This window comes from Centropristis striata, chromosome 18, assembly GCF_030273125.1.
Source record: "Centropristis striata isolate RG_2023a ecotype Rhode Island chromosome 18, C.striata_1.0, whole genome shotgun sequence".
In the NCBI taxonomy this organism is placed as follows: Eukaryota; Metazoa; Chordata; class Actinopteri; order Perciformes; family Serranidae; genus Centropristis; species Centropristis striata.
This window is the reverse complement of record NC_081534.1, coordinates 26,003,831-26,019,222: the sequence shown is the minus strand read 5'-3', so window position 1 is coordinate 26,019,222 and position 15,392 is coordinate 26,003,831. Positions and strand designations below refer to the sequence as shown.

The window sequence follows — 15,392 nt, the reverse complement described above, 5'->3', positions numbered from 1 at the left end:
GAAATGAAATCACTGGACAATTAGAAGCATGTCTACCCATCATCAGCACCATGACAACAGCTCTATAAGAACAGAAAAACACTGGATGAGTCCTGCCCCCCCTCCCCCAACACACCGCCGGCTCACAATCACAGATAAATAGGCCTACTCCAAAATAGCTGGTGCACCTATTTACACAACCATCCATTTAAATTAATATAAATAAATATTTACACACATAAATTAACACACCTTCCCTCCTCGTTAAGTAACCAGACAAACCTGTTTCACAGAAAGAATGCTCGTCACCCAGTCGTCATCACACCCACAATGCTTTTTCTGTGTGAGGACAAACACACACACACACACACACACACACAATGTTGTTTGTTGGCTGCTCACAGCATCTCAGTCTCACAGGATGCAGGCAGGGGGAGCGAAATGGATGTAACACAGTAACCATCATGTCCTCAGGGGAGTGAAAAGAACGTAACACAGATGAAACATCCCTCTGTGCTCTGTGACACTGGCCCACAGGTGTCTTCCTCTGCCTTTTTCTCTCTACCGAGCCTCCCTCCCTCCTCCTCCTCCACCTCAGCCCTGTGTGTGGCAGGTCGGTGGCAGTGGTGTAAAGCTAGAAGTAACGGTGTAACGCCTCTGTCCGTGTGTCTGCCTCTCCGTCATCGACCCCCCCCCCCACTCCTCGCTTCATTTCCGCTGCTTCTCGTCTTTGTCGGCCTTGTTGCCGCCGTCCCCGTGCCGGTTGTTGGGAGGGTTGTTGAGAAACATCTTGTCGAGTCCTTTGAGAGCCTCGGTGAGGTAGTTCTGGAGGGTGGTGAGCGCGGCGCAGATGGCGGGCGAGCCGAAGCCGTGCGTGATGAAGGAGAAGTGGGAGAGGCAGCTCTGGATGCCGGGCTCCAGGATGGGGCTGGGCCTGGAGTTGCCCAGGGGAGTCCTATCCTGGGCCAGCAGGTCTGTGAACTCCTTACACAGCTGTCTGCAGGGGAGAGGACACAACAAGATGTCAGGAGGGAAATCTGCCTCGTCTTGGGGTTTTCCCCAGTGCTGGAGTGTAACTATGTACATTTACTCAAGTACAATTGGCAACGCTTTATATTAAGGTCCTTGTAATAACCATTAATTAACAAGTAATAAGGCCCTTGTAAGTCCTTACAAGATGCTTATTAACATTATTGTGTGTTTATAAGCTTATATAAGTGTTAATAATGGCATTAGAAAAACCCATGACCCACCCATTATGTCTTTGCCATGCCTTTATTAATCTTATTTTGTTTGCTTATTGATATTAAAATATACTTTATTGCTCATCTATTATAAGTTAACTATAAGTTAACTATGCTTTTTGCAACTACCGGATCTAAAGCGAGAACAATGCCTTATTACTTGTTAATAATTTATTAAGGACCTTATTATAAAGCGTTACCGTACAATTGTACTTAACTTGAATAATTCCATTTTATGTACCTTTATACTTCTACGTCACTACATTTTGAGGCAAATATTGTACTTTTTCCTCCAATACATTAAGCTGCCAGCTTTACTTTTTGCTTCGAGTTTTAACATGAAAAAATATAATTCATTTAAAGTGATTGGACATTTACCAAATTAAAATGCTGCTTACTTAAATGCATCAATACAAATAATCTTATAAATATATTTGGAATATATGAAGCAATCTGAGTGGATCCATTCTGCATATTGAGTTCTTTAACTTTTGATACTTTAAGTACATTTTGATGCTGATACTTTTGTACTTTTACTTAAGTTTTGAATGCAGGACTTTTACTTGTAGTGGAGTAATTTCACAGTATGGTTTTGGTACTTTTACTGAAGTAATGGATTGAAATACTTCTTCCACCACTGGTTCCCCAAAAACAGTAACACCACTGCTGGTAGTCCACATTCAATGGCAGCATTCAGTATCTGTAATTTAAGTGTTTTCTGAACAAGACAAAAATCTTATCCATCATTTCTAAATCCTATTAGTGGTTGTCACAGAATTTCGACTACATATAGCACCAATTATTCTATAACTTCACCTATTATGCAAGTGTCTTCAACATTTCTAAGGCCAAGGACTCCTCAGCCAGTAGAGACAGAGCAAGAACCCCCTAACACACATATATTTTGCTGTGTTGCATATAAAACTGGGCCTAAACATACATAACAGTCTCTTGCTCAAGAAGTTAAAAACAATCCATTGTGGGTCACAAGAATACTAATAATGTCCGTATACTTGGCATGATAATACAGCTAATTGACTGATATGTTTCTATACCATGTTGCATATCATTTTGTTGTTATGCATAGGTGCCACAAAGTGAGTTATCATAGGTTAGCTGGCTAATTAACATAATGTTTACGAGCATTAATGTATAGCACAGCAGTTAGTCATCAACACTGTAGAATAAATGGTATAATTCATTTTAATGTGTTTTTACTTATTTCAATAAAATCAAAACAAAAAAAGTATAATTATCAAACAATAATTGTGTGGACCCCTGCAGTGGGATCCCCTGTTGAGGATCCAGTTACAAATGCAACAAAATCCTGCATAATTGTGATCAAAACATCTCCAAGCTGCCTACAGTCAATATGTAAATAATCGAATTGCAGAATATAAGAGCACAATGGGTGGCCAATATCCAATTAGTACCGAAATTCCTATAAATACAGACCCTGTTAACAAAACAGTTTACACTATGTGCAGCCAAGAAAAGCACCCAAATGCCACCAACATCTGCGGCTGTGGTGAAGAAGACAGTGAAGGTATTTTCCTGCCATTCTACCTGAAACTAAAACCTATTCATTAACTTAAAAAAACACATAAAAACCACTGAAACATTTGTTATAATCTCACACTTCTTTGGTGCTTTAACTGCACTGAGAAGAAAGAAGCACATTCATGGTGTTCATGTCTCATCTGAAACAAAAAAATCAACATTATTACGGTATCTGAAGTTATGTAACTTAACTGCTGCACGTTGCTACGTCATGTCTACATCACCTACATAATAGCCTCACTTCAAGTTACGTGCTTTTATTATACTTCTTTAACTATGTTTTTCCAAGCCTCACCATGTATTTTTTCTAACTTTAACCGAGGAGTTTTGTTGCTTAAGCCTAACAAAACTGTGTCTGTTTACAACAGATCTGTTTTGGGACTTCATGTCCTGTATAAAAATAACTCAACAAGGCAGATTAAAAGCAATAGTGGTCTTGGTGATGTTTAATTGCAGTATGTTAGGATAAGAAATGTGTCTTATGTCAATAATCTTGTGCTTTCTGAATGCACAGTAAAGAAAAAATATAGTTGCAGAAGTAGAAGAAAAGCAAAAGCAGGGGTTCACCCGAAACAGTATTCTTATTAGTTTGGGAAAGAGGATTAAACAGCATTCAGACGTGACTGGAACGACACTGATGCATTGTTCAAGATTGTTCAGCATCTTCTGAAGACATTCTGACTGCATCTACTCACTGGGAGGGAAAGCCAGACCAAGACTAGAATCAAGCTTGTAAACCAGGTTTCATCAGTTAAATTCTCTAAAAATCTCCCTTTAGCCACACGGTGCAAACGGCTAACCCTCTGCAAAGACCGTTCCAAACACTACAGCCTCTCTAAATGTTGTGTGCCAGAACAGGATATTTACCTTATTGTCTATTTAACTTCTCTTTATCTGCTTGTATGACAGAATCTATCCCAAAGGAAAACAACCCCCTGATACATTCCCTCTCAGAGTACCTCAAGGCTTATATTACCACGCAGCACTTTTTTCAACTTTTCTTTATTAACCTCTGTTTCATTTTGTGATTTCCAAAACCGTATCATTATGGCACTTTAAAACAATATAGTATGATATTCTATAGTTGTCTGTCAGCTCTGTGCTACATGGCACCATTTTAGTAACCTGTAACTGCATCTTTTTTTAGCATTTTTATCAAGATCTCCATCACAGTTGTTGCATTTTATTTGTTTTTTGCTGATATGCAGATTTGACGTGTCTGATGTGTTACTGTGCTGATGTTTTGCTACTTCGTGTTGCTATATATATATTCCATCTGGATTTTTTTGAACCATTACGTCACTGGTTCCAAAACAGCTCATTTAAAGACTGCAGTTGGAAATCTGCCACCTGGCCAACACTGGCACATTTATGGAAATGTTAATGTTTGTTGCCCTTATGAATATTTAAATAAATAGAGGACAACAATGAGAGGAAAAAGCATGAACTTGATACGAGTCTTTACTTGCTGAAAGAGCAAGAGAGTTCTCAATGTAACAAGAGTATTAAATTCACTAAAAGCAGAAAGTCTTCTGGCTGAATTGTATTTTGGCACACTGGAGCTTCTGTCTGTGGATCTATGAAGATGTTTAAACGTCTTTTTTTCATTTTTTTGTGGGGAAAAAAAAATCTAAAACAAAGCTCTTACTTCGACTCTAAAGACCTGACACTAAAACTGTTTACTCTTGATGCTTTAGCAAAGTGAAAATGTTTCTTGATATCTTCATTGGACACACTCTCAACCTTTAACAGCTACTTAATATGACATCATACCGTTTTAGAGCGATTCAATCTTTTCTGGAAGTCCATAACTTTACTTTGGTTGTAGCCATTAGTGGAGATATAGTATGGGAACTTCCTTGTCTTATTGGGACATTATTTTCATCATCATCTCTGGTATTATGAGTTGGAATTCTTAATTAATTTGAATGATTTGTCATTAATCTTCCAGAACAGGTTATTTGTGATCGTGAGAAGATTAAGAACAAAATGTTCATCATGCATGAAGAAATATGGTCTTTTGATATGATAACAAAAATGCATTATCTCATTAAATCCAGCTACAGTATAGAACTATATGTGAAGTATAAATGAAACAAAAGACAAAGCTCCCTGTGTACAGTTACACTCAGAAAGCTGACTATAGCTGCAGAGAGCGGCAGGTTCAATGCCACTACAGAGCAGGACAGACTCTGTTTGTTGTGTGAAATTGAGAAAGCTTTATTTTTTGTTCTCCTGTCCGGTCTGCAAGGACTTTTTTGTAAAAAATAACCTCCTTTTCTGTTGATTTATTTTGGCTGGATGACTAAAAACTTGAGTTGTGCTTCAGGTAGCCAATTCTTTTTTCAAGCTTCAAATTGTAGGCAAAATTATTTTGTTGAAGCTCAAGCTCCTAAATAAGCTGTAATTTTCTAATAAAATGAAACATAAGTAATTGTTTGACCACTGCAGCTGGTGTTTGCAAACCCATGACACTTAGTGTGCATGACATGAAAAAGTAATCATTTATGTTAAATGAGAACAATCTATTACCACAATACTATAACTGCTAAAAGCACCCAGAAATACAAGGCTAATGCCAACAGTAGATACTTGAACGCTGTACGAAAACACGAGACATTCATATCAGGAAACTAGAATGAATTTAATACCAGAGCAGGAAAGTTGTACGCTTTGAGGCCTCCACATTAAAAGCCAATTTTAAACTGTTAATATGTGTCATTTAGGACGAGATGTCATGAAATGGATCTTCATTCCTCACATGCACAGAAAAAGAAACGGTGAAAGAAAAAAATCCCATCTTCACCTTGTTCTCCTTGTTAAATTTCAGCAAATCACCCTCTGGTTTTAGGCCCACATTTTATATTCAAGAGACCCTCTCTCTCTCTCTCTCTCTCTCTCTCTCTCTCTCTCTCTCTCTCTCTCTCTCTCACATGCACGCCCCCATGCACACACACACACACTGCAAGCGGCCTTAGGGCAGAGCTCCAGCAAATGAGTGACAGGCTGTGCAGGCCGAGCCCAGCTGGGGTTAGGGGAGTAGAGAGGAGAAGCCGCCACCCCGGGCTACACTCAAGGCTCTCGCTGTTGTTTTCTGACGACTTGAAACACTTCACTGCTAAATAATGAATTTCTAACAGGCAGCACCGACACACAGTATTGGAACAGGTTTGAATCTGAGCATCAAACATCCACCACCGAGCACACCGTACATACTGAGTACATTGGGATGCACACACACACACACACACACACACACACACACTCACAGGCAGATGGTTTATGCAGTGAAGGCCAGCAGACAGCACTATTTATGCAAGCTAAAAATACAAGCTTCCTGAAGGGATCTTTGTTAGATGGTTTACAGCTTTACTTTGCAACCTTTTTTTATTTCATTCAGGGGAATAAATGGACACCGAATCCGGCTGCTCGTAATTTGCAAAAATGTTATTATAAAAATAGGCCAAAGTAATTCTGCGATTTAATCCACATCACCTGGTTCCTTTAAAGGAAATCTGCAGTAGCTAAAAGCAATCAGAAGATCCCGGATTCAATTCCACACTTAAACGGCCATAAAAATGGATTAATATAAGTAACTTTACGAGGAGAACCAGTAAAAATGGATCGCTCCTGAGACCAGAAGCAGAGGTCAAACATACACTGGCAACCTCAGAGCTCGTATTTAATAATGTCTGTGAGCGGCGTTAAAGTGTCCAGCATCAAATAAGGCTCTTATACTGCAGTTAAAGGTTATCCAGGTGGTGGAAATTGACACCTTGCTGTTTTTGTTTGTAAGATTTGTGAGTTTAATGCAGATTTCTGCTCGTTTTTAATGGTTGAGTGGAATTTAAACTGCCCTCATTTTTCAGAGTGGCAATTTTTTTCAATCAGCCATTTCATTACAGGTTCGATTCACATTTAGTTTGATGCGTTTCATTAAGAAAATCTCACTCTCCTTTTTTAAATGTCAATGTTAGCTGTGGCAGAATGGACTGAGTGTGTGATATAGAGTAAAAAGCAGAGCAAGAGGATACAGGAGAGGTTTGCACCCTCGGGGGGTCTTAAAGAGGGGCCACAGAGGCCCCAGGAAAATGAGAGGGGAGTTTAATTTCACAATAATTTAATTCATCAGGAATGTAACTACTTGCAGGAGATGAATGGCCCATTTTTCACCCAGTTATGTAATTTAAATCAACAGAAACAAAAGCGTTTCCAAATGGCATCCTGGAACTAAAACCTTGTCGAATGGAGAGATTGTGAGCCAAACTGTTTTGTTTTTTTGGTACATTTAAAGAGGAAAAGGTGCTTTATGAGGACAGTTTGAACTGGAAATACCTTTCTTCTTCTCTGCAAGACAGAATTATTGCTTATGTATCAAGGCCTTTACATTTGTTATTTTGCTTGCTTTGCTTCAATGTGTCTAAATACCTGAGTTGCTCATTTTAAATGATTAAACTGCAGCTAGTCACAGGGTATAATGTCATTACCACCGCAGACATGTATTATATATATTCTATGACAGACAACACGCTATAAAGGCTGCGAGGGGACACAATCTAATCAAACGGTCCATCAAACTCACTTTGTCGCCAGCAGCATGTTTTTCCGCGTGTGCAGCTCGTTGGGGTCCACGTGCTGCCGGTTGAGGTACTCGCTCACGGCTTTGGTGGGGAACTCCGTCTCGCAGATGTAACCGAAATCCCGGGCCAGGTGGACCGCTTCACCTGGGGGACGGGACAGGTCATATTCAATGTAAATATAATAAAGACGATAACAATAACTCCACCCCGGAAATAAAATGACACGTGCACTTACACGTTTTGTTTCTTCTTTTTCCCCCCATTAAGCATTACATAATAATTAAATTATTTATTTATTTAATATTTGTTTTAAAAAATAATCAAAAGCGCACAACCGTCATTTGGTTGATTTTTTAAAAAACAAATATTAAATTAGTCAAATAATTAATTTTCCTCCGCTGTCACTCTCTCAGGTGACGTTAAAACAATGTTTTATTTCGAAAATTAACGTTAAATTACCAGGTGTTCATTATTATGAAATAATAGCTTTTTTTTAAATTATGTTTTTTGCAGGCAAGAGTGATCACCATTTTAATTTAGACAGGAAAAAAGTACCTTGTTTTAAGTACATTCATTATTTTCTGAGAACGTGAGAGAATCCTGTATAAAATATTTGAAATACATTTTAAAAATGCAAAAAATGTATATACCAATAAGAAACAAATTCATAAAGCATTCCTCAGGATTATGTTGCTTTTATTAAAATAAATAGAATTCATGGGCAATGGTATTTATGAGATCAAAAATGGAATACATACAACTTATTATAGCCAAAATGTTGGTATATAACCTGCCTAAAGGCCCAACCTGCAGCCTTTAATCAATTAATTAATCATTTTTTAATCCTAGGCCTATTTATTTATTTATTTTCTTGACATTATATTCTTGCAGCCATTGTATCAATACACTGTCATTGTCATTTATGAAGCCTGTGAGGTCATGACCTTTGCACTCTTGTGTTTTTGTGCATTCTTGTTGCTGGTATTTAAATCTTTATGTCATAGGGAGAAAAATTAAATGTTTCTTCTCTTGAGCCACAATTGCACACCAAGGATATTTCATATTAAAAAGTTTGTTTCTGTATTAATGGGTGTAAAAACATTAAATCAGTCACCTTCTACCAGAGATGTTAGTAGTGTGACATTGGCAGCTTTGCGTCTTCCAGCAGGTAAATTCAGTCCAATCTTCTCCAGCTTCTCTCTCAGACATTTCCCACCGTTTTTGGACTTTGCTCTGCAGAAACACGGAAACCATATTGTGTTAATTGCATATTTAAAGAACTAGGGCACAGTTATTTTAAAACATTTTTTTAAATCTAATATTACACACACAACGAAAAGCATTAGCCTATATTAATAAATGACCAATATTCACTTTAAAGTTTGGAAACTTTATTAAACAGTCAGCTCCAGCTGGTCTCCAGAGATTTTAAGTAGAATCTGTGAGGTAAATGGCCTGTTTTTAATGCTTTAATTAATAGATGCCCTGCATATTTAACGAGCTTCACTTCTTCCTGCGTCAACATGCTCTCAGGCTGCAGTCGTACCTTCTCAACACGCCCCCCAACAGGGAGGCGTTGAGGCACTCGGGCGGGGACAGTCTCCTCTGCACCTCCCCTACGGTCACTTTGTACTTGGAGGTGGAGCTGAGCAGCGACAGGCGGCCCGGTACCGAGCAGAACACCTCGTTAATGTTGACGGTGATGCCTCCGATGAGGCCGTCCTTGCCGGGCATCAGGGAGCCCATGTTCTTGTGTGGCATGGGGACTGAAAGAGGAAGATGAGAGGCGATGAGAGTCTGGCATAACATTCATTCATTAACCGCTTATCCGAACTCGGATCGCGGTGACAGGTGTCATTCATTCACTCATTCATTCATTATCCCAGCTGACATTGGGCGAGAGGCGGGGTACACCCTGAACAGGTCGCCAGACTATCGCAGGGCTGACACATAGAGATAGACAACCATTCACGCTCTCATTCACACCTACAGACAATTTAGAGTCACCAATTAAACCTAAGTGCATGGGGTTTTTTTTGGACTGTGGATGGAAGCCGGAGTACCCGGGGAGAACCCACGCTGACACGGGGAGAACATGCAAACTCCACATAGAAGAGCTGCAGGCCGGAATCGAACCGGCGACCCCCTTGCAACAGTGCTAACCACTAGACCACCGTGTAGCCCAGGTGTCATTCAGGGTCACCAAATCAACCTTAGCTGCATGTTGGGGGAGAAAGGGATTCGAACCCGCGACTTGTGAGGCGAAAGTGCACACCACTCCACCACCATGAAGCATCTTCAATCCTGACACTTTACTTTTAAATCTCTTCTGTCAAACTTTCAGTGAATGAGCTTGAGACCACGCGCGCTCAGAGGGCGGCCCCGGCCTAATGAGGCGCCCACGCGCCGGGCATTTACTGTTATTTAATGTCGCGCGACATTCTCATTACAATATTATCGATTGTTGATTGGCTCGCGCTCTCGAATCGCATTAACCACCTCCCCGTCTTCTCTCCACGGCCGGTTTAACTCCCACCAGCAGCAGCACTGGATGCTCCTTCAATCCCGCCTGTTAATGTTAATGCTCGCGCTAATGGCGTTAAAAAAAAAGAGAGAGAAGAAGAAACCAGGCTCGTGAATGCATGCATGCGTAGGGGCCAGTGTGTGAGGGGGTTTTGATGGCTCCACGGGGGATAATACCGCAGATTAGCTCTAAACGAGCTCACGAGATCTCCGTGAGCGGTGCCATTTATTACATCAGCGGCTTAAATGCCCCGCGGGGAGCTCAGTCACTCAACATCCCGTAACTAAATCAGCGCACATCATCAGCCTGTCAGCGACACACTGCCTGCTGCACTCAATACACCGGGATCGTTAACCGGGCCTCGAACTCCTCATCCCGGACACCCAGAACACAGGATGCGCATGCATGGACCAGGGATATTTAAATACTGAAAACATGCAGATGTAATAACTCATCTGGTCCAATTTACATCCAAGTGGTGCCATTTTCATAAGCGAGACTGTAATTCTGCACACCATAAATCATCATAATTCATAAGAAAGAAATTAGATAGCAATACAGGGAGAAAGGAAACCCCAAGACAAACTGTCAAATCTACATATAACCTATTTGTATGCAAATATTAGCAATAAAAAAGGGCAAATTATTGATATTTTTGAAAAAAATATAATTTGTAATAATTCGCTTCGTGTTTGTGATATTTTTTTTGCATTGGTAGGACTATTTGCAGCATCACTGAAAGAAAAGACATATATGTCTGTGTGTGTGTGTGTGTGTGTGTTACCTTTCTTAATTACTGATTGATCCAGGATGTTCGTTCCGTTAGTGTCGTCAATGGTCTGTTAGAAGTGAGATAAATACAAATCATTATAGGCTGATTTATACAAGAACATCCATACTGGAGTGACACTTAACAAGCATGGGAACTTTTTTTTTCTTTTGCAAAATCCTGCAAGATTCAATTCAGGTCTCGAAAAGAAAACGTATTTAAATTGTTTGTTTCCATAGAGCAAGCAAATCTCGTTTAATATGTGTATTATTTCTTTTTATTAATCATGACATGACTCATATATAAGAAGCCATTCTCACAAATCCTGTGAGATAAATTCCTCGTTGAATAGACCTGTAATACTGTAATACTGCATGCACGCTCGTATAAAAAGAAGAAAGAAAAAAAATAGAAGTTGTAAAAACAAATTTAAATGGGGTTAATAAATGCATGACACAAATGCGTAAAGCCAGAAATGAGAATCTAATGTGGAGGTTAAATGGCAAACAATTCGTGATGGTTGTGCCCTGAGGGGGAGCGAGGGGAAGATGAAATCCTACACAGCTCACTGTAAAAGCTTAGATGGCTTTGGATATTTTCTACATTGACAATAAAAAAAAAAAAATCTATATTATCCTGTAAATCAAAAAATGACAGCTTCCAAAATCTATAAATGTGATGATAAAAATCGTATGAGTGGATTAAATAATAATTATAATAATTATAATAATAATATACATAAAATAAAATATATTTTTTACACTAAATTAAATATAAAAAAGCCCCCCCCACACGTTACTTTTTTCTACAAAGTTAATAAAATAATAACTGCTTTAAATATTTATTAATAATCATTATGGCAAGTAGAGGTAGTTGAGCTCCGTGCAGCAATTTGTGAATTATTCCACATATCAGCATCTCGTCATCAAAGAAGATGTCTGAGCTCTCTGCAGACACTTTGTTTTAGCTGTGGGCCATTTGTGTTCAGGCTACAGCTGCTGAGAGAGTCCAGCCCTGAGGGAGCTGCTCTGAGTGCACTGACCTCAACTCTAAAGACACGGAGACAATGAAGAAGATAACTGTCAACAATTTCCAATACCTTTCTTCCATTTAAAAATTATTCTTTCTTTCTTTTCTTTTTTTGCTGCAGTATTTTATGCCATGCAAAGCATTATATATATATGAAAATACAACAAACATATATATATTAAAATGTTTGATTTAGTGGAAAATAAAACTGCTTTACTGTAGATGGAAATTGTTATATTCATGGTTAAAATGCATACGTTTTATATCTGCTTATAAGGTACAATTACATACAATAAATTGTAATAGAATTGCAAATTTTTCTATTGGACCCAGATGGTCCCTGACATGCAATTTCTCGGACAGTGCATTATACTATCTTTAAATAACTTTTTAAGGAATAAACTAAAAAAAAAATCATAATTGGAGCTGGAGAATATTTTCCATGCACTTTAATCTCCAGCTGTGATCTTTGACTCACCTGGACATCCTCCATACCGTGCAGCCCGTGCAGAAGTCCGTCTCCCATCCCGGGATCCAGTCCCGGGTGCGCGGAGTGCAGCAGCACATCGGGCCGCCGCACACCGTAGTCCCGCCGCGGGTCCAGCCCGGACAGCTGCGGCAGCGAGGCCCGCGGCTGAGCCAGCAGAGCCGAGCTATCCATCCGGTCCCCGGCGGCATCCTGCCGCTGCCGCGCCCCCCATGCGCTCTGCTGGCTCTGGTGCAGCGAGTTCAGGGAGTACGGGTCGCTGACGTGGGAGTACGGGTCCTGGCTCTGGTAGTGAGCGAGCGGCTGGTAGGGCGGCGGGAAGTACGGAGGCTGGAAGTCCGACGATGGCGCGTGAGACAGCGGCGGCGCGCTGGAGTAGGGTCCCGCGTGCGATACCGAGCCCAGCTGGGACAGGCGCGAGCTGTGGCTCGAGACACCGTCATGCCGGTCCTTGAAGAGGATGCAGAGAAGAAGAAGAGAAAACATTAACTCCTTGCAGAATTGGAAACACATTTTAACGAAATAGAAGCATATGGAGGCCTATGACCATGATGCATTTATTACACTATATCGCCTCTGGTGATGCAGCCAAAGTAACTGGCTCCTGCACAATAAGAGCCTGGAGGAAAAATGTTATAGCCTAATTTAAAATGTCTCATAACGAAAAGCTCCTAGCAAAGATTCACCATCTGCAGAAACACATGATGAGGGAGAGAAACTCACCGCGGTGGAGTAGGAGTGAACTAACATTTGTAAAGCCTCTGTTGGTGTCACGACGGTGAAACAGCAGGGTAGTAAAGACAGTGATGGCACCAGATAGCCAAACTCATTCCAGGTGCAAAAAGCAGCGCGCGTGTATCTGTAGGCACGGCCTGTCCTCACAGCTCCACGCAGAAAACCTTCCTCCGCCCGGAGCTGCCGTCGCTCTGAGTGTGAGCACCGAGCAGCCCGCCTCTACCCCCGGTATACGGTGTAATTGTTATTCATGACTGAGACTTACAGGAATATTAATGTGCGCGAGGCAGGGGGACTGGCGACACATGGAGCGTGAAGCCTCTTCTCGCGCAACCGTGAGTGACGTTTAAATTCCGTGGAGAGCCGAAACGACGCGCGAACAGCAGGAGATATAGAAAGAGAGGACTCTCTCTTACAGAGTGAGCAGACCTGTGAGGAATTCCCCCAGCACACAAAAATATGCACTTTGGGGGCAAAATCTGACGCAGGGAAGGCACACTGCCATGCATTTGGAGACACTTTTACGCAAACCGTTTACGCACAAACAGACTTTAAAATAAAAACCAACAAAAGTCAAGTTGGATGATAAGAATATAAACAGGGGTTGCTTTAAATCTCACTGACATGCCTCTTATACCACCAGGGTCAAGGGTTCTGCTCCTACAAAATAAAACTCCTGCCAATGCAAGACGATGCAGAAAAATGATTCCACCAAAATAAAATACTTTTACGCACAGACGCAAAATACCTGCACAAAGGTGAACTCGTCTTATTATGATTTTCTCTTAAACTTCAGCTTCAAACTCAACCCTCCTGCACAATAAAAACAGTGGCTCGTGCAGCTGCCCACTAAAAAAACCCACCCGAGACACTACAGGGGCGCATGAGGGGCTCGTGTGAATGGTGTCACGAGTCAAAAGAAACGATTAAACTTTATATAGCAGACTGCAGCGGCCCCTCTTCGCCCTCTTCTTGGATGACTTGTTTAACAACATTATAGCCTCCCCCTGCCTCGCGCCGTGGGAGAAAAGCCATGTGCGGGCACGAGACACAAGGGTTTCCCACCGGGCTGAGCCGAGGGGCCTCCCGAGCTGCCCTTTTTTTCCTTCTTCTTCTTGTTGCTTTGTGCTCCAGCCCATTCAGCGCGAGCCGGAGCAGCATTTTGTGCCCCCGCGCGCGACGGTATTTCTTCCCTTCCCCTCGCTCGTTTAAAAAAAAATTATTGTTCTGGGATCAAAGCCAAATAATTTACATACATGTGACACATCATCACCTCCTCACACAGCCTTTCTCACTTATTTAGCTTTTGCTGTAATTTCATGTTCTTTAAAAGCCATTCATTTATTATTTTTGAATCCACGATTTTGCACCATCACTGGCATTTTTCCTAAATATCTTTTTAGAGGTATATATTTATCACAGAGCTAAATGTATTACTATTATCAGAAATATTTAAAAAAGATATGTTTTTTTAATTAAAAATAATTTATAACAAAAATCCAAGTTTTAGATTGAAAAAAATTAAAAATACATCCCATATGTGAAAAATTCAAGAAAATGTGAAGTTAAAAATATTTTTATACAATGTAATAATATTCTGTTTTACCCTATAGTCCAAAAAGGCAAGTAAGCCGACAGCATAGCCAAAAACAAGAGAAAATATAATATGTAATTTAAAATATTTGAGAAAAAATGAGCCAAAAAAAAAAAAAAATCTGAACGAATTTGCCATGTAGTGAAATGTCCTCCAATTCATATTCACAGCCTCCTCATCGCAGTATAACAGGCCTAAAGCCTCCTGCAAATCAGCTCACTTTAACACTTCAATATTCCCCAAAATCACATCTTCTCATCAGTCCTGCAGAGCACACACACACACACGCACGGATGGACGGTCACATTACCTCGTAAATATCTTCATACTTGACATTCTCAACTAGTTTCCACAGCATGGTCGCTTCTCCGGTGTCGGTAAACCGAATGCAGCCAAGTGAGGAAGGGATGTCTCAACTCTCTCTCTCCCTCTCTCTCTCCCTCTCCCTCTCTTTTCTCTCTCTCCGCCCTCTGTGGAGTCAGCCAGGCTTTGTGAATGGGGAACCCCTGTACAGACTCCACTACTGTTAAGCAGAGCTGTTATAGGGCAGCAGGCTGCTCCATCTCTGAGCACGAGGAACAGCAAACACATACAAAGAGCACATGTTTTATTAATGATCGATCTCTGTCACTTCCAAAATAAAAGCACGGCCAGTTAGCAAAAGCCTTTCATGTTTTTTACTCAGGTCACTGAATCCAAAGGTATGACTCTATTTTTCATAATGCTTGCATTATTTTGAACAAAGTCCACATTCCTTTACAGGATTTTAGTTTTCTGTATTATCACACAACTTTTGGACAACAGGCCCTAAATTGCAGAGGACCTTTACTTTGGAATACCTCTATCAAAACCTGTCAGTGTTTAAGTTTAATGTGAAAAAAAACACCTGTG

General features: G+C 40.5%; 1 protein-coding gene and 1 long non-coding RNA gene across 3 annotated transcripts in view; one reads left to right on the top strand and one right to left on the bottom strand.

Annotated features, from left to right (window-relative positions):
- Nucleotides 1–15,392, top strand: part of LOC131991330 (uncharacterized) — a 74,728-nt gene that overhangs the window by 46,562 nt on the left and 12,774 nt on the right. The gene's annotated exons all lie outside the window — the stretch shown is intronic.
- tfap2b (transcription factor AP-2 beta) lies at nucleotides 688–14,978 on the bottom strand. Of its 2 annotated transcripts, none has more exons than XM_059356704.1 (7): nucleotides 14,812–14,978; nucleotides 12,164–12,622; nucleotides 10,672–10,726; nucleotides 8,910–9,129; nucleotides 8,478–8,596; nucleotides 7,366–7,507; nucleotides 688–976 (listed from the first exon to the last, which is right to left on the bottom strand). In XM_059356704.1, the coding sequence occupies exons 1-7, from the start codon at nucleotides 14,857–14,859 to the stop codon at nucleotides 688–690; spliced, it is 1,332 nt and encodes a 443-aa protein (XP_059212687.1). In that variant the 5' UTR covers nucleotides 14,860–14,978. The 2 variants fall into 2 exon arrangements, with proteins under 2 accessions (XP_059212687.1, XP_059212688.1); XM_059356705.1 differs by lacking the exon at nucleotides 14,812–14,978 and adding an exon at nucleotides 12,896–13,482.

What these genes read in the sequence shown, in the direction of transcription:
- tfap2b (XM_059356704.1), bottom strand. Translation starts at nt 14,859, where the DNA reads ATGCTGTGGAAACTAGTTGAGAATGTCAAGTATGAAGATATTTACGAG. An exon ending in AGTATGAAGATATTTACGAG is followed by an intron (nt 12,623 to 14,811) that starts GTAATGTGACCG and finishes ATCCTCTTCAAG; the next exon opens with GACCGGCATGACGGTGTCTC. An exon ending in TCAATCAGTAATTAAGAAAG is followed by an intron (nt 9,130 to 10,671) that starts GTAACACACACA and finishes TTCCTCTTTCAG; the next exon opens with TCCCCATGCCACACAAGAAC.